General features: G+C 45.9%; 1 protein-coding gene across 4 annotated transcripts in view; it reads right to left on the reverse strand.

The window, feature by feature from the left end:
• Positions 1-20,063, reverse strand: part of LOC144824122 (aminopeptidase Ey-like) — an 836,887-nt gene that overhangs the window by 443,827 nt on the left and 372,997 nt on the right. For all 4 annotated transcript variants that reach the window (XM_078683237.1, XM_078683239.1, XM_078683235.1 and 1 more), the window contains exon 6: positions 15,868-16,022. In XM_078683237.1, coding sequence (XP_078539363.1) covers positions 15,868-16,022 — 155 coding nt within the window. The remainder of the gene's footprint in view (positions 1-15,867; positions 16,023-20,063) is intronic.

Below are 20,063 nucleotides of genomic sequence, written 5' to 3' on the forward strand. Positions count from 1 at the left end.
TACCCCATCTGTGACCACTCAATTCCCTTTTTTCGTAACCCAACACACTAGCCGTACCCTCACACCATTGCTTTACCCCTTACATGACTACCATCCACAACGTAGGGTAGCCACATTCTGTTTACCAGCACAGACCCTAGTCGACGTGTACCTCCGCTTTTCGCTTATCACTCCCCGCGCATCAACCAGTTCCCAGTCGCCATCTGACTGATATGTGACACTTCATATCTGCTATCTTCATAAACCAGAGCGCAGACCACGTCCGAATCTCCCTCCTCCATTAGTCTCAATTCCTCGCCCGGCAATAGTAGGCACTCACCCACGTTAGATTGAACACATGCAAGAAATGCAGCGCAGAGACACTCTGCGCTGATTGATACTCTTCACCTTATACTACGTGTGGTGGGACTACTGGTGGGTGGGAGGGCTACACTGATCCCCGAGTTGTTGTTCAAGTTTACGAGTTATTGTAAAATGAGACCTCATCGGTTCACTGTTTACTCTCTCTACACTATTGAAATAGCAAAGACCGACAGTCCTCCCAGCTTGTGATACGCTTCCACGCGGCCGGCCCTGATGGGTTGTAGGTGACATGCTGTGTTACCTAAGATCTCCTTTGATAGAATTTTATTGCATGAATGTGATACTCTTTGAAAGCGCTGCCGGCCTGTATGTTCCAGGTTGTAGGCACACAAGCTGTGTACCACTCCTATTACCACAATAAAGGTCTATTAAAAAAAAAAAAAAAACGATCTTTCAATTCCTCTGGCTAATTCACTTAATGATGGAATCCTGCAACAAAGTAATCTTTCTTGCCCTTTTTTGTTGAAGCAATTGACGATCAGTTGACCTCTCAGATAGGAATCAATGGTTCCATCAAATTCACAGGTAGCAATTAAGACTCTCAATTCAGCTAGAAAAATGTAAATTGACGTCTAGTATAGAATATGTGTCTTTCCACTACTACGCTGGTGTCATCCTTAAAATAACTAGCAAGTCTGCAAACTGCCTCTTTATAAACATCCCAATCAGTTTCATCTGATTGAGTGACCACAGGTAAGTGATCAAAAATACGCTGTCCTTCTGACCCCAGATTATTGTACAGAAGACCTAATTTCCAAACCGGCTCAAATTTTGCTCCATCGAGAGATAAAATATAGCTGGCAAAACCTTTAAACCACTGTTTCCATTTTGTTTTTCGTATACCTGGTTCTGGTAAGAAATGTGGAGGACACGTACAATTTTGCATTCTTAATATAAATATAAATGACAGAGTAATAAACGAAATAAGCAAATAGTCCTTTAAAGAGCAGTTGAAATTATCACTTATAATGCATGACTACTCATTAACCTTAAGAATGTAATAATCATCTGTGAGTAAAACAATTTGAATTGTAGACTTGTACCAAAATATTCTGAAAATGGTGTGTGTGTTACCAGTTGAAGTAATAATGCACACGCTGTAATAGTCATGCAAACACAGTTTGTGAACAATTGGGAATTAATAATTTAACAAATGCATGTGGATAAGGTCAGGTGTGCGCATCACCGATTTTCGTAAAATAAATGTGCATGTCACCAATTGAAATGGTTACAAACACACTGTGAAAGATATGCAATTGCTGTATGTTGAAAACATAACAAGGAACTTCACAGGTGCGCGATGATAAGACCAGGTGTGCGCATCACCGATTTTGTAACAAGCGCTACTCATAAAATTAGACTTCGGCAAACTTTAATGGTGTGCGCGTCACCGCGCAGAGAATGCTGAAAAGTTGGTGCCTGACTTCAAAATGGAGGTACGTTGCGTGACCTCAGGTCAACCAAGCGTGAAGCTTTACGTGAGTAAGGCTGGAATTCGGGAGGAGAGAATGGCTGGAGAGCAGAAGAACTTCCAGTGAGGAAAATTCCAAATGGCGCCTGCAGGTAAGGCTGGGCCCTCGCGAGGATGGCAGTTGGGAGGAAAGCTGTCAAGTGCAATGCGATGTCCTGACATGGAGATGTGTTGTGCAGTACCTGTTCATATAGGCTGAATTGGGCGAGGCAATGTCCTTGCGTGGAGATGCACCACACAGTAGCGGGTTCCAAGGGGCTGTGATTGAGATGCAAATTACTTGAGTCAGGGCAGTCAATGCAGCAAAGGCAATGCATCGATTCCAAAGGTGATGTGTCAAGCATATGAGACAATGCACAGTTCTGCGGGAGATGCGCCACGAAGTAGATGCGTCAGTTCTGTGGAATCCACAGATGGACTGGCAGAGCACCTTCAACCCTCTTCCATGGGTCCAGGACTAGTGTGACACCACTTGGAGGGCAGGATTCACAGATAGCAGAGTCCAGGTGATGGGTTCAAAGTGGTTGGAAGCCTGCTCTGTCCGAGACTTCTGACAGCCCTTGGAGTCACTCTGGGCTCCTGGGTTTAGAGATTTGGGTCCAGTCCTTCTCACCCAGGCAAGAGGGTAGCAGAGCAGATTGTCAGCACAGCAGGGTAACAGCCCTTCAGGACAGCAGTTCAGCAGAGTGGCAGGCCTTTCAGGAACACAGCTGTCCTTTTTCCTGGTAGGGTTTCACAAGTAGAAATGAGTACTGAAGAGCTGGGTCTGACGGTCCAATATTTACACCTGGTACCTACTTTGAAGTGGAGGAAGCTTATAGAGGTTTCCACCCTCTTGAGATGTCATACCTCCCATTCCTTCCAGTCATGGCACCAGCTTGTCTGAGGTCACAAAAGACTAGTGAGTGACAAGCCCTTTGTGAGAGTGTTCAGGCAAAACCTTTGTGGTGTGCAAATGTGGTAGGTAACAGCTCTTCCACCTCGTTAACTCAGAGTGGTCTACCCTGCCAATTAATTTCTTTCCCTTGTCTCATTGTCTGGGGTCAATACACAAAGATCATATTCCAGCTACACCTAGTCACATATCCCAGGATTAGGCTGCATGCACCAAATGACAAAAGGACAAGAAAATGCTAAATTTCTAAAAGCTGCATTCACTATTAAAGAGGGCTTTTATTTACAACTCTTTAGACACCAAACTTGACTTGTCTACCTGCTCAGAGCTGAAAGTTACAGCATATTAAATGCAACAAGGTAACTTCAATGTTATCCTTTGAGAGAGGTAAGCCTTACAGTAGTGAAACACTAAACATGGAGTTTTTCACTACCAGGACATGTAAAACTTAAAAGTACATGTCATACTTTTTAAATACACTGCACCCTGTCCTCTCAGCTATTCCGGGCCTACCTGAGGGGTGACATATATATTAAAAGGAAGGTTTGGGCCTGGCAAAAGGTTTATCTTGCCAGGTCAAAATGGCAGTTTTAAAACTACAGACACAGGCTTCAATGGCAGACCTGAGACATGTTTAAAGGGATACTTAACTGGTGGACAAAATCAGTGATGCAGACCCACTAGTAGCATTTCATTTACAGGTCCTGGGCACATGTAGTACTAATTTACTTGGGAAAATAAATATGCCATTTGGGTGTAAGTCAATTCTACCATGTTTAAAGGAGAGAGCAGACGCACTTTAGTACTGGTTAGCAGTGGTAACGTGTGCAGAGTCCTAAAGCCACCAAAAACGAAGTCATCAAAACAGGAGAGTTGAGGGGAAAATGGTTAGGTGGGAACCACACCAGGGATGCCTATTCTAACATTTGGTATAGGGCTTCTCCACGGGGGTAATTCCTCCATGGTGCGGGAGTGGGGGGGTATTCCTCACAACCCCGCCTACTGATTAATTCTCCCGCACAGGTGGGGAATCAATCGCGCGTGGGCGGGCTGCGGCCATTGAGCATAGCTCCACTGTGACTCATGACGAGCTGGGCTCATCATGAGCATGGAAGGGGTTAACGGGTGTCGCTGGCTGGAACTGAGAGTGAACACACCGTAAGTGGCAATGCAAATACAAGTGGCTCTGAGGTGGGTGAGAATGATGCGATAACTATGAGGAAGAGGTCAGTCAGTGGTATCCAACACACCCAGTACGGATAGTGAGTGGTGGACTGTTAGAAATGGAGTTTCTGATTGGCTAGAGTATGCACCTAGGCCAGACAGAACCAGCCAATCTAGTCAGTGTAAGGGAGTTACACACTCAGGATAACCCCTGCTCACCCCCTTGGTAGCTTAGCCAGAGCAGTCAGGCTTAGCCCAGAGGCAATGTGTAAAGCATGTGTGCAACACACACACACATGTGCCACAATAATCCACAGAGAATACACAGAATATTGTATAAAAAACGTTTCTGTATTGCATATAAACATAAACCAAAAATACATAAAGCATAGACACTGTGCATACTATGCAAATCCTGGAATAGTACTTGTTATCCTGAGAGTTCAAGAATCAAAATGGCATACATAAAAAATATCAGGACATGAAACGCAGCAAATTAGTTTGAAGGAAAACTTATGCGTTTCCATATATCAACATTTGTACATAAATCGCTAAATATTGGCAGACATCCGTAGGGTGCAGCAGAACTCCACTCCTATTACATTGTCTATGGTCACTGAACTTCCTCACGCAGGGCACAGAAGTGCCTATTTCAAGTCAAGTCAAGAATCTTTATTCGGTGAATAAAAAACACCATAAAAGCACATTTATATACACAATAACAATTAAAACATTATTAAATACTGATTAAGATCCTTGTACATAATTGTTATAATAAAAGGATTTGCCAACATAAGGGCCCAATAAATACAAATTCATTCATTCATCTCCTCTTGTTTGTCTTAAACGAATAGCAACTTTAATAAAATTCAGGATGCTACATAGAGTTAATGGGTCAGAGGCTTTAAACAGAAATATTAGGGCATCCCTGGCGTGTTCCAATCGCGTTTTTTTTAAAATATTTACAAGGAATCTGCGCCTGGGCATGGAAAAATAGGGACAAAGCAAGACAAAGTGAAGGGTATCCTGCGGAGACCGGTTGTCGCAGCCGCAGGGACCCTTCTGCTCAATAGATGAGGTAAACCCTGCAGGTATAGCCAAAATAAAGGGGAGCAAATTCAGTCTGAGACGGCACATTAAAAATCTGTCCTGTGCATTATGCAGAAGGGATAAGTAAGGCTCCATACCCACCACACTTTTTACCAAACCATGGGCCCTTACAGTCTTTTTCACTCCTTCCGCATCCGCTCGGCGTTGGGTTACTTGCCCCAAAAATAATTCCCCCACCCGTTTCTTATGCTGTGCTGAAATAATGGCAGGGTTTGTGAAAAGATTCCCCAGCCCTATCTCCTCCAAAGTATTTTTCACGTATTTGAGCCAGGGGATGCGCATTGAATAGGTCCTACCTAGGCAGTCCAATAGGATTTCTCTACTTAAATGCGCGTCTGGGTTTATCCATATTTTTAACCAGGCCACTATTGGTCTGAGTTTTACCAAATCTTCCAAATATGGCCTCCCTAGCTCCCTGTGGGCTATAAAACCAGCCGTGCTGGGTGGCACCCTCAGGATTGCTTTCAAATACCTAGTTTCTTCTTGTTGGATACTTACTGTATTCACAAACCCCCAGACTTCTGCCCCGTAAATTACTTTAGAACATGTTATGGAGCCGTACAAATTCATCACCTGTTCCGGACTCCATCTGCCCACCCTCCTACCATATCCAGCTATTGCCCCGTTAGAAGCAATCATTTTTGCGCAACGTTCTACCACCAAAGGGGTAAATTGCAGGGCACCATCAAAAGTTACCCCGAGGTAGGAGAACGTCTTAACCTGCTCCAGGCGGTGTGAGCCAATTGTGTAAACGAATTTGGTGGAAGGTTTTTTGCCGGCCAGAAGCACATATGATTTCCCTAGGTTAACAGATAGGTCTAGGTTACTCATGAACTCCACAAACCCTTCTATCAGGGTTTGTAGGCTGCGTGGTGTTCTTCCTAATAAAACCGCATCATCTGCATAAAGCAGGACGGGGATATGCCGCAGCCCAACCCTTGGGCAGTCTGTCTTTAGACCCAGAAGGAACTGCTCCAGGTTGTTGATATAAAGAGAAAACAGAAAGGGGGCAAGTATACAACCTTGTCTGACTCCACTCCTACATGGAAAGGAGTCAGACAGTCCTCCCTCCCTGTTAAATCTAACCTTGGCCGTGGTATCACTGTGCAGTTCCCTCAATATGGTGATTAGGCCACTTTCTATCCCCATACCTGACATCATGTCCCACAGTTTTCCTCTGTTGACGTGGTCGAATGCAGCTGCCAAGTCCATGAATCCCATATACACGGGTTCGTCGCTGGCCAGGGTATACTTGGCAGTCAGCATATACAGGTTTAGGCACTGGTCACTGGTGGACCTCCCTGTCCTGAACCCATACTGAGTATCCGAGAAGATGTTATTCTCTTCTGTCCATTCGGTCAATCTATTCAGGATTGCCCTTCCCAAAAGTTTGGCCGATACGTCAATCAGGGAAATGGGCCGATAACACTTCGGGTCATCTCTATTGCCCTTCTTAAAAATTGGTACGATGATCGCCTTGGACCATGAAGGGGGGAGACCACAGGTAATGGCGGTGTTTAAGACCCTTGTCATCAAGGGAGCCCATAGATCTATGTTGCTGAGGAACAGGTCTGGCGGAATTCCGTCCGGACCCGGGGCTTTATTTTTAGTTAAACCCTCCATCCCTGTCACAATCTCCTTAAGAGAGAATGTAACTGGTGGGGCCTGTCTTGAAGATTCCGGTGGTTCCACATGGGTGCCCGACTCATGATTATATAAACCCCTAAAATGGGTTACCCATTGCTCTGGTAGAATATTAGCCCCTATCTCCGGAGAATCGTTTTCTAAAAAGGTCGGCTTATTGATGATTCTCCAGAACCCCGCTAAATCTTTTCTTTCCCCAGCTTCCCTTAGATCTGCCCATGCTTCTGCCTGTAAGGCAAGTTTCCTCCTTTTCGTCTCTTTTTTGTACCTTTCTCTGCTGAGCCTAATAATCTGTGGATCCCGTGGTTTCGTCTTGAGGGAACATTTCAGTTCCCTCAGTGCCTTAGAGCAATCTCTATCAAACCAGCGGGGACTTGCCTGGATACGTATAGGCCCACTAGACCTTAATAGTTCATCAATTAGGCTAGCAATGTGGACAAACGCTTCCAGGACCCTTGGGCCCTGTATTTCCAAATCCAAACAATCATTAATGGCCACTAGCCCCTTATCGCCCAGGGTTTTATAAAACTGTGCCCCATCAATTTTGGACCACTTCAATCTCCTACCTTGATCAGTGGCCCTCTCCTCAATTAGACAACGGGATTTGGTTACACTGCCCGCTTTATAGAGGAACGTTAAGGTGAGCGGATTGTGATCACTAAAACCGCTCCACTCTATCCCTACACTAATTATTTTGTTGATCAACGGTCTCGAGACCAAGATGTAATCTATAATAGATGCACAGCCCCTACCCTTGAAAGTTGGTGGGAGCATACCGTCCAGCTGAGGGTCTATCATGTTAATGGTATGCTCTAGGTCGTACTTAGCCCGAAGCAGCCCAAGAGCAACCCCAGTCGGCGTATGTGCAAAATGCGGCCCTTTCTCGATCGGGCATTGCCCCCAATCTGTATTTGCCTTTATCAGAGCCGGACAGAGGTGACAGTTAAAATCTCCTGCCAAAAGTACGCCATGAGACGGCCCATTATTCTGAGATATGATTTCTTGACCCAACCTCTGATCCAGTTCAGCCAATAGGGATGAATTAGAGTCTGATGTCTCACTGTTATAAAAATTAAAAACAGACAATTTCAACCCCTTGCCAGAGAACCGAACTGCCTGTATTCCGTACAAATTCCAATCAAGAGACAGCCAAATGCCTGGGAGAGATAAATCTACATAAATGGCTAAGCCCCCCATTGCTCTCCCAGAACTCGATTTTCGGGCGGGGACAAAAAAACACTTGTAACCCTCAAAATGGTAGTTATTCACCACCGCCCATGTCTCCTGCAGACAAATAACATTAAATTTCCTAACAAAATCAACCCACTCCTTGTTACTAAATATTCCAGCTAAACCCGCTACATTCCAAGAAATTATCCTCATGTCCTCTCCACCCAAAACTGCACCCCCCTGGCTCCTTGAACCCATCTCCTGCAACTCCCCTTGTGCGTCCCCCCCACCTCCTCCCACCAACCCATCCACAGCCATACCATTATCTTCAAATAACATGGGTTCCACCTCCCTGAATGTTTGAATTTGCGGGGTCCGGTGTCCTTGCTCCTCCGGTATTGATACTTGAACACCCTTTTCTATGTTCTCCTTAGGGGCCTTCTCTGCTTGTCAATCCACCCCCTCTAGGCCGTTCAGGCAATCAAACCGGTTATAAGTAGGGAGGGGAGGTACTGGTCTGACAAATAATGGCCTAGGTTGAAAGGCCTGATGACTCCCCCTTCTCCCAACCCTCTCCCATCTATCATGAATTTGGGGTGGGTAAAATGGACCAGGGGCGATGGGAAAGAAGAAGGACACACGAAGGGTTTGAATAGTGGATTCCCTCGATATGTTTTCCCCTTGACATATGTGTGACACCGTACCCTTGTCCCTAAAGCTCACCAGTAAACAGTCCCCAGGTATGGATTTTTGGGTTCTCCCCACCCATGGGACCCTTCTTACCATTATAATTTCATTATTGAGGTGTCTCGGGAGGGGTCTATTTCTGTTTAGCCACTTGATTACCCTGGATTTTAGGGCACAAAAATCCTCTACTTCTCCTTCATCAAGTTGCGGGACCCCTGCCATAACCACAGTAAGGTCATTAGTTTCTGGTGGTAAATTAGGACGACGGGGTTTTACAGGGGGCTTCCTTTGGTGGTCTGGGCCACTATTATCTACCCGGTGAGCCGAAGCTACTGGTACTAGAGGGGGATTAAGTGTATTTACACAAAGTGGGTTGGTAGTTACAGGTTTCGGGTTTAGGGATTGATGCTGGACTACCCCCTTTGCAGCTTGTGGAGGGCCTGAATTTACTACCCTGTGTGCCGACCCTTGTGGGGCTACAGTGGTGGTACTAGATTCTGAGTCAATTCCCTGTCCGCCAGCGCGTGCTTTCAGACTTCCCAATGTAGCCTCCAATATGGTTAGCCTGATCTCAATCTTTTTTATACTTTCGCTGATTGGGAGTAGCAGCGACCTTAACAGGAATTCCACATTTCCCAGCGGCACAACAGAGAGGGGGACATTAACAATACTGGTCCCTGCATTATCGATCCGGGCAGGAACTGAGTTCGCCTGAACATTGGGTTTTGGGAGTGGCTCTGCCGGTGCTTTTACTGTAGATGCAGGGTTTTTAAAAGATTTGCCAAAATCCAGGTGTGAGATCTTGGGTTTACTACTTCCCTGCGCTCCCTTTGCCCTTCTCCTACGCTTTTTTGGAGGGGGTCCCAAGATTGCTTGTGTGTTCACTACTTTCGGTTTGGGGTTTCTATCATTATGGTCTTTGGGCAGTTGTGAAATTAGATCAATAGTCCCCCTGGCGGGACTGGGGCTTGTAACCAAAGCTGGACTCCTAATTCCAACTGGTGGTGTGTCAACGCACTCCCTTAGCAGGAGTGGGACATCCTCAATACAAGTGAGCTCCTCCCTAACTGTGATAGATTGTTCTCCCATGGGAGTATTTTTCAAATTATCTACTGATCGTCTACGTTCCGCCCTCAACCTGGACAAATTTCCCTCTTTGTCAGCTTCCCCCACCGCCCGTGAGAAATAGTTTTCAAGTGTCCCAGTTTTCGCTCCTCCCGGTTTCTGTGGGGTACTCTCCCTAACCGGGGAAGGCATTATTTTACTCAGAGAGACTCCAATATGAATCACAGGGCAGGTAAACAAATTAATAATTCAATTGTTCCAGCAGTTACCTGCACAGTCAAACAAAACCAAGAGAGTAGGCCCAGCCCAGCCTATTCCGGCCTGTGACGGCCTAGGACGGTCCCGCCCTTGTCCCGGGCTTCTCCCGGCGCTTCCGCGCGCTTCCGCGCAGCGGTAATGAGTGTGTCTATTTATAAGTCAATATAGAAAAGGGGAGGGGCAGACAGGGAGAGCGGCCCAGGTGTGGAGGATTGGGTCTGGCAAGCGCTCCTGGGAACGGTAGTCCCTGCAGAGCGCCTGCACTCGCTCGCAGCCCCGCCTGTCACTTGCCTGTGAAGGGACACAGTCCGAGTTCCTGATGCTCCGGCACACACCCCACACGAAGCGGGACCCGCGGAGCGGGTTCCGCGAGAGGTAGGAGGATGTTAGGAAGGTTTAAAGGTGCTCCGTCCAAGGCGCTGCAGTGGTTGAAGAGTAAAGCGTCCCAAGGAAAGCCCCAGGCACACGAGTCTTAAGCACTGGGGGAGGGGAGGGGCAGACAGGGAGAGCGGCCCAGGTGTGGAGGATTGGGTCTGGCAAGCGCTCCTGGGAACGGTAGTCCCTGCAGAGCGCCTGCACTCGCTCGCAGCCCCGCCTGTCACTTGCCTGTGAAGGGACACAGTCCGAGTTCCTGATGCTCCGGCACACACCCCACACGAAGCGGGACCCGCGGAGCGGGTTCCGCGAGAGGTAGGAGGATGTTAGGAAGGTTTAAAGGTGCTCCGTCCAAGGCGCTGCAGTGGTTGAAGAGTAAAGCGTCCCAAGGAAAGCCCCAGGCACACGAGTCTTAAGCACTGGGGGAGGGGAGGGGCAGACAGGGAGAGCGGCCCAGGTGTGGAGGATTGGGTCTGGCAAGCGCTCCTGGGAACGGTAGTCCCTGCAGAGCGCCTGCACTCGCTCGCAGCCCCGCCTGTCACTTGCCTGTGAAGGGACACAGTCCGAGTTCCTGATGCTCCGGCACACACCCCACACGAAGCGGGACCCGCGGAGCGGGTTCCGCGAGAGGTAGGAGGATGTTAGGAAGGTTTAAAGGTGCTCCGTCCAAGGCGCTGCAGTGGTCGAAGAGTAAAGCGTGCCTATTTAATTGTTACTGGTAATACAGTAATTTGGGAGCTCCTGCTCTCCTCTTGGTGTTACTAAGATATTGTCAGGCTGGTTCCCAAACTCTGACAAATTCCTGTTTAGGGGGCCTCTGTCGAGGACTCTATCCCATAATACAGACAAACAAATAAAATGTCCCAAGATATGTGGCACCACTGTGGGGGGCACACACTTCCGACTTTTGTTGGTAGGCCTCTCTGGATCCCTCCCATGGGCAGGTTGGGCACACGCAACTGTCAGCGAATGCAGCTGCTAAACACACAAGGCAAACTTCCAATGTAGCCTGGCCACCCAAGAAGGAGGTGTGATACTTGGGAAAAACTGACCCAGGACCCAACTCAACCTCTTGCTCCTGGGGTGATGGGAGCAGTCCTTGTGTCCTTAAGAACTCTCTCTTGCAGCAAATAGTGCAGCGCCGGCCTGGTCTCACGCGGTTGTGCTCTGGATCATGGTTCCAGGCTGACGGGCCTCATGTGCCTGGCCCACACCTGGTTAGCAGGCAACAAGCTAGTTGCAGTAAGGTGGCGCTGACGTCGCTGGAGACCTCTCTGATGCCCCAGCAACGAGTCTGGTGTGGCATGTTGGTTCGGTCTCCCCTCCTTGGTGCAGCCTGTGCGAAAACTGCTGCAGAGTCAGCAACAGAGTTACCAACCATGCTTCCATAAGAAAATGCTCAATCTTTAGAGAAGCAGGAAGGCCCTGCGCTGTTCACATAAATGAAGTGCCCAACATACGCCAATTCCTGCTAGGAGATAAGGGCAAAATGAAGCACTCACCATGTGCTCCACAAACCGGCAGTAAGCAATGGAATCAGCTAGGTTGGTGGTATTCCAGCAGAACAGGGTGGGGGAAGCAAGCTTGCAAGCCTCGGGAGAGCACTGGGGGAAACAAAGGCAGGGAAACCGGAAGCCAGCACATCATGTTCTTAACAAAGTGGCAGTCCCTCCATCAGCCCAGCAAGCAGCATGCCAGCACATTAAGCAAGTAGTCCAATTGACGATTCATCGTGGCACCACAACAGGCACTGGCAATGTGCAGCATGTAGAGCCAGCAGTGTCTGGTTACAAGTCCCACACAGTGCCTAAAAACCATGGGGTCAGAAGTCCCTGTAATTCTGCTTTTGCTCAAAATGTGTTATATGTGGAAGTAACTTCAAAAGAAATCTTATAACACCCCCTTTAAACCTCGTCCCTGGCTCCAGACTTCAGTGGGGGTAAACAAGCCCTTTGAGTGAGAGTAGGACACAGCCAATACAAATGTATGTGTGCCCCACCTCCCTCTCTCCCTTCACAGGAAGACCATTCAGTATGCAGATGAATGCAGATGCAACCCTGTTACACCCAACACTTCCTGTGTGATGGCTTTTTGGACAAATGCACAAAACCTAGCTGTCACTCTGCCCTAGAGATGGATTGGAGTCAGGCTACAAAGCACAAGAGTCATACGCACAGTGAAATACCCACTTTCTAAAAGTGGCATTTCTATAATAGTAATTAAAAATATACCTACACCAATAAGCAAGCTGTATCACCACTATTCCAAACATACCAAACATGGCTCTGCTCTGGTGGAGAAGTGTGGCTCAATGGTTAGAGCAGGCAGGCCTTGATGCAGAGCTCTGGCCAGGGACCAGGGTTCGATTCCCGCCTCGGCGGGACTCTGGCTCATTAATTCCCCTGACTGGATATTCTCGCCTCAGTGCCTGTTCTGATCATGGGTCCCACGCTGCAACTCTGGGCAATAGCTTGCTTAGTCTCCACAACGGCCCCAAAAGCGCTGGGATGCCTGGTTGCACCTGGGGTGTGCCCAGGAGTGGACATTTCCCAGGAAAGCCAGGAAGGGTTCCTAAGCGGTATACGGACAGCGCCGGGACACCTCCGGTGGAGGTAGCTGTGCGCTTTACAAATTCCGACATTTACATTTACATTTACTCCTTTCAGATTAGAAATTACCACTTAAAGACATATAAGGGAATTCCCAATTCTAAACTATAAGAGGAGCTGTACTCATTGTAGTAATAAATGAAATAGGGTGTTTGTCACTACCAGGACATGCCACACAATAAAGGCACATGCTCTACCTTTTAGTTACACAGCACCCTGCCCACAGGGCTACCTACGGCCTACCTTAGGGGTGACCTATATGTAGTAGAAGGGGAGTTTCAGACTTGGCAGGTAACATTAAATGCCAAGTCACTGTGGCAGTATACTGAGACCACAGGCCCTGCAGTGGCAGACCTGAGACAGGTTTGAAAGGCTACTTCTGTGAGCGGCACAAGCAGCGCTGCAGGCCCACTAGTAGAATTTAATTTACAGGCCCTGAGTATATGGGATACCACTGTACAAGGGTCTTACAAGCAAATTAAATATGTCAGACAGCTGTAAACCACTCATACCATGTTCAAAGGAGCAAGTACATGCGCTTCAGCACTGATTAGCAGTGGTAAAGTGCTTAGAGTCTTAAAGCCAGCAAAAAAGGTCTGGAAAATAGGCGCAAGAAGGCAAAAAGTTTGGTAAAGATATTGAGTGGTGGACCACTACAGTTGATCGGCACTGGCCGCAGAGAGAGCGTGGATTGCCACTGAGTTGACCTGGGCCAATTGGAGACCATTTCCTGGGGCAAAATAAGAGCAAGTCTTAAGAGGTTGACCATTAGGAAGGCACAAACAGACAAGGACCCGGGACCCAGCAAATAAATAGGACTTAGTTGGAGAAGAACTAGAACAGGCATAAAGTAAAGTTCTCTTAGCGCACATTAGATGGAAGCAATCCTCCCTTGTCCGTGGGATGTGACTGACTGCCCCAGTAATTTCCGGCAGTCAGAATGATACATCATGTATGAATGACTGATGGACCCTCCTCTAAAGGTTTGTGAAAGGTGTGAAGCGCATCTCCTTGATTCTGCCCTTGCCCTACTGATCTGTCACAAGTTTATATTATATATGGCAGACTTCACTCCAGTCCTACAGCCTGAAGGAGCTACACATATTATGTGACTGACATTGGCTCTTCTCTAGCATCCTCTAAAAGATGCTGCAAACATGTTACTGACTCTTCCTAAAACCTATATGACTGTCCAAGGTACGTCAGACATGTAAGTTACTCCTCTTCAGCCCCACCGTACAGATGTATTTGCTGTGTACCTGACATGTGATATATTTTGTCCCTCAGATTTGCATTTTCTGGTATTTCAGATGTCTGTTTAGCATTTGATTCTTATTATACAAGACCTAGCTACATATGTGCACTTGACACATGGCACTGATTGAGCCATACTGCCCACTCAAAGGTGGCCTTCGTTGATTGGTGATTATGCCCAGCCGCCAGGCTCACATGGCCTCTGTGGAGGTATGTGAGGCATGTGATGACGACATCCTAGTCCTACAGATTTGCAAGAGGCATGTCTGACTTATAACTGTCTGTACACAAGCCTACTGGCTTTTCAGAGGCAAGGTCCTGATGTGAATTCCCTCAATACCCCGTAGACCAGTCTTCCATCCATCACATTTTGAGTTCTGAGCTCTATTTTGATTCCTAAGTTCTCTTGCGAATGGCACAAAAAGGGTCTGTTGGTTGTATGTTGATACAGCATCTATCAAAATACATCTGAAGTGTGCTAGTTGTCCTTTGTGTTTGTTTTAAAGAAATACAAATAGTGGATTACAACTAGACGTTTTACCATATTGTCTGTTAGTAAAAAAGATAGTAGACTCCACTAACAACTGGGAATTTGCTGAATGTTCAGGGACTGTTCCAGAACATGGGTGAAAAATCATAGCAGCACAAAAAAAAATAAAAAAAAGAGGATGCCCCCCCACTACATGGACACAGATACCAGCTGTACCAAGTAAATGGCTACATGTCTATTCAATTGCATAGATCTTAACATGACGAATAAAAGTTACAATCAATAAATAGCTCTTAAATGTGTTAAATGACACTTACAACACCCAGTGGGTAGGGGTTAGAGTAAAATCAGTGTCCCTCTCTATAGATAATACATGATTTATGTGAAACAGGTAATTCTGTGTCTGCCAGTTGTAAACTATCATTGGCAAAGCTGAACGGTCTGGCCTTTGCAAGGTGTGAGTTTTTTAAGTTTTTTTCATTTTTTATTGCAAGCAAATGCAACGAAGATAAAAAAAAGTAAATATGTCACCTGAATATGGAGGCCATATACATGTAATAAAAATGTAAATACAAAATTAACCATGCATATACCTTTAATAGAAATGTATGTGTGCTTCGGAGTAGCAACGAGTTCTTAGAACGGGTATAGAAACTATTCTTGTCGCTAATACACATCACAGAAAACTTTAGGTCTTATATACAGTTTGGCGGACCGAGCAACTCCATCACAAATATGACGGATATCCCATCCACCATATTACAAGTGCATTATATCCTATAGCACTTGTTATACGGCAGATGGGATATGCTTCACGTTTGTGATGGAAGTATCCCTTTCAGCCAAACTCTGTATCAAGTGCTTCAATTCTTATTGACACAAAGAAAATGATTGATTGTCTTTTAATATAGTGTGAACAAGCATGACTAAAGAAAATACAAAGTGATTAAGAAAGCAATGAAGAAAGCATTGGTTAGTAAAGAATTGGCATCCAACCCTGGAATTGAAGTGGACTTCTTTTAAAGAACAACGCACACATGCGCTCGGACAAAATTATGTCACTCACAGTGCAAAAGAGACAATGGCAGAAGTAGGCTTACCCTATCCTCTTACTGTATGCTAAGGTAGGTGGAAAGAAAATGGAAATGCAGGTTGACAAACCAATGGATGAAAAGGGATGACCCAAAATCCAGCTACATATGTATATATTTGTTTTTTAATTCATGTTTTTTTTATTACATGAGGCCAGATCTAAACAAATCACATGAAAACATGATGCAGTTTTAAAGTATTTGCATGACACTGACAGTACCTGGTGGGCAAGTTCATGAGCTATCACAATAAGCACTCTCTCCTTGTTCCCAATGGAGGAAATCTTTGGTTCATACAGCAGGGCTGTCTCCCTATAAGTGACCAGCCCCCAGTTCTCCATTGCTCCAGCGCTAAAGTCTGGAAGGGCTATTTGATCTGCAACAAAAAAGGTAATTAAATAAAAAATGTCAATCTTCATTTCTCAAGTAAAAAAACGCATTTAAGTTCAGTTTGGGTTAATATCTAACATTGCAACCATTAAATAACTTTGCGTCAGAATTCACCTTTTTTATACGCGATTTTATTGCTTTTATGACAACAAAATGAACTGCACAGCATTGTGATGCAACAAGAGGGAGCAGGATACATTATCCTAATTTTCCCTGCGAGGGCCATGCGGCACACAAGAAAACAGTAGTGTCTCTTGGACCTTACCCAGCATGAGCTTCGGTATCTCAGCCTATCAATCCCAGCCACTTGCCCCATATGCATTCGTGTTTAACCGGGCAGCTTCTGGCCTCATATACAGTTCTTTCCTGAGTGGCGCACCAAATCACTCCTTTACACCACTTCGCAAGAGAAGGAGATATCGAGCTCTTCCAGGCTGCTACAATGTCTCTTTTGGACACTAAACAGGCTGTCCCTAGGAACAATCAGTCACCACAGGAGCCAACCAACCCCTCCATCACCCCTAGGAGAAGCGCAAGAGGACTACGGGGCCCTGCCAGCCCAGGGCGTCACTTATCTCTGCCACAATTGACACCCAGTAGTCAGAAATGATGACGCAGGACCAAACCATGTGATAGAAGTCAGCCTGCTCCCCCTCACATCGCGGGCGCCTGGGGTGGGGAGAAAACCTGCTTTGTGCAATCGCACAGGGGAGAACGTATGCAAAGTGGAGGTAGTAAATTTGTATGAGGTGGAGTCTGGCCGATATAGTGAGTACTCTAGGGGCATCAATGCATCTCTCCAGTCATCCTCATCTACAGGACCCACCCATTGCTCCTACCAGGCCTTAAGGAACAGTACTGTGGAGGGAGTATTGTTTATTAGAGATCAGTAGATTTGTGATATTCTCCCCTTCCCCAGGCTACCCATAAGGAGTTTAGCCTCCAGCAGGATAAATTCTGGGATTGCTGTGCGGTCGGTTACGGGGAAAGTAAGGGTATGCCGAAATTAGAGGTACTTGTAGAATTGGTTAAAGTGTAGGGAGTATGCACACTGTAGTTCTTGGAAAGAAGACATGTGTTCACCCCTCCATACATCCCCCAGTCAAGTGATTCCTATTAAGTCCCTGTGCTGGAAACCCACCAGTGTCCCAACTTCCTGCAACCAGGTGCCATGCCAAAGGGGTGTCTAAAGTGTAATGTTGGCGTCCCAGTGGGTGTGTCACAGAGGTTTGTGCGAGTGACTGCTGGCAGGGCTTGAGGAATTGGAGCCACATAAAGCATGACCTGGATCCGGGAGAACTTGAGGCGATACAGCTCCAGCCGGTAGGCATGATCCGACCAGCCCCCATTATACCAGTCATGGATCACCAGGAGACGGATGGTGAGATAGTCCAGGTAGGGATTCATCATCCCCATGGCCCCATTGTATGGGGCCCACTGCACAACACTGGAGGGACAGTCATGGTCTTGAGCCACCCCAGAGGAAGGTCATAATCACCCCATCTAGCTCCCGGAACCAACAGCGGGCAAGGTGGAGCGGAAGGTTTTGAAGGACATATAAGAGATGTGACAGGATCAACATGTTGAATAGGGCGATCCTGCCGAGGATGGAGGGGGAGGGATTGCCAACAACGGAGGCTGTCTTTTGTACATTTGAGCAACAGGGTGATGTTGATGGACCAAGTCAGCTCTGGAAGCAGCGCCACCCTGATACCAAGATATTTGAATGAGAGTCGGCTCAGGCAGATTGTTGTTTGCAAATCCACACACTCCCTGGAGGTGTGGAGGGGGACCAGGATAGATTTTGCAGGGTTAAGGTGCAGGCCCTATTGAAGGATTGGAGAATCACGAGTCAGAGTGGTCCGGATTGGGCTGGGTTGGCCAGGAAAAGCAGGACATTGTCCGCATATAGAGCTATCCGGTCCTCATGGGAGCCCCGCCAGCGCCACCATAATTCACTCTCTAACATTAAGATTTTATTCTGTTAATATTAGCCAATGCTAATGGTGTTATTCAACACTTATCTGTCTGCTTCATCCTATTGTTATTGCAAATATTGCCTCATAACTTAAGTGGCAGTGTTGATCTGCCTGCCCCACTTAGTTCCTCCGTTTTCCTGCTTGCATTTAATCCTGTGCATCTTTTTTGGTCTCTGACTATTCTTGCAAACCGTCCTCAAATTACTCATGAGCCTCTGTATAGAAGTGTTCTTAGTGGTGGAAATTACCATTCCTCTGAGACCACTGAACCAAGGGAAGTTAGACTTGGTACTAATGTAATGAACTGATCCCATGGTGGTGTGGTAAACAACAAATATTTGCCACAAAATAAAACATCATTTATGCCACTGGCACTATTCCCAGCATCTAAACAAAATGCGGACGGATTTGAAAATGTACTGCCCTATGTAAGAAACATCTCTGCTTAGAAATGAGGTGTGCATTGTGGGAGCAGTGATGGGACCCCTACAGCAAAAAATCACTCATGGAGCGATTTCCAACTTTATGGTGATCAGACCTAACTAACATTTCAAGTAGTAGCATCTCTGGCTCCAATGATTTTATTATGGCCTCTTACTTTATGACATATTTACTTAGTGATTTCTAGACAGATTGTGGACAATACCAAAAATAGATTTTGGACAGCACCAAAATTTAAAGTGGTCACTGGATTACTGTATTGCTTATTATTGATTAGATGTTTTTGGCATGTGTTTCCTTACTCTCTCCTCCTCTACCATGTGTGCTGCTTTCCCCTTTTACCCTGATCCTGTGCTCTCCATATTGCACTCCTACCGTTAGCTCATCCATTGCTTCCTCCTCCCCTTACTGCTTAGCTTTTCTTAACAACACTCATCTCCTTTGCTCCTATGCCACTCATTCACATTACCCTCTCTTCGATGGCATTTACTCGATCACTACGCCCAACTGCTGCATAGTGATTTATGCAATTGGGGAAGACTAATTTTACATTTCCATAATGAAACACATTTGTTACAAAAAATTGATTTGCATAATTAAATACAATCTGCAAATTAATCATATAATTTGTAGTAGGTGACCAAATTTAGCCATTATGAGCAGCACCCAAGTTAGCAAGCTATGGAGCTTAACTTTATCCTAATTTCTACTGTCATCTTGGATGGCGACTTTTACACTTTTAAGGTAAGAGGCCTTCACATCTTGTTTATTTGTTTTGCACTTTATCTGTTTTTCCATTGCAGATGCCTGCTGCCAGATTGCCTGCTGCCAGATTGTGAATAGTTTTTTTTATGTTCTAGATGACTGATAGGGGGGTTCTCATCGAAAAGAGGAGAAGAGGAAAGGTTTGGAGAGCGGCTCATAGGAAAAGCTGACTGTACCCCACAGTCTGTCCAGTGTAGCAACTCAAGGAAATAGCCATGAATTGACCATTCTGTTGCCCTGAGAAAGAAGGGAATTAACCTACTCCCAGAGTCTGAAGTAATATGATTGGTTCTAGAGAGTGAGAATAAGTGGTAATGTTGCAATCTAATGCTGTGTTGAACAATTATAATAGTGTGTGTTCCTTAGACTGGTGAGGAGATGCTTGCTGACTTTAAACTGCTAAGACCCTTCACCTCCTCTGATTTCTGCTTCCCAAGTGCCAAGGATTGAGGCCTAGGCATTTATTTTCTCTAATCAGAGACCTTCTTTTGGTTTTCTGAAGCTGACACCTCACTCTACCTATCCAAATGCCGTTTATCTGCCCATACCGACTTAATTTAGATCAGGGGTTTCCTTAATGGAACACCTGTTGCATATTTTGTATTCTTTGCATAATTCTAATTAATGCTCTTTTTTACTTATCTTGAAATTTCAGCTCCTGGACAATTTAAACCTGTAATAACAATGCTTGAATTGAATACTTAATTAATTAATTACTTTGATGTAACAAAATGTGTTAATAAATCCTCCAAAACTCACTACAATTCTCTATATTCTTTCTTCTGGAGTTTAAAAGGTAGCCACTGTTTATGAACATTCATATAAATGATTGCTCCTAGGAC

This window comes from Lissotriton helveticus, chromosome 3_1, assembly GCF_964261635.1.
Source record: "Lissotriton helveticus chromosome 3_1, aLisHel1.1, whole genome shotgun sequence".
Lineage (NCBI taxonomy): Eukaryota > Metazoa > Chordata > Amphibia > Caudata > Salamandridae > Lissotriton > Lissotriton helveticus.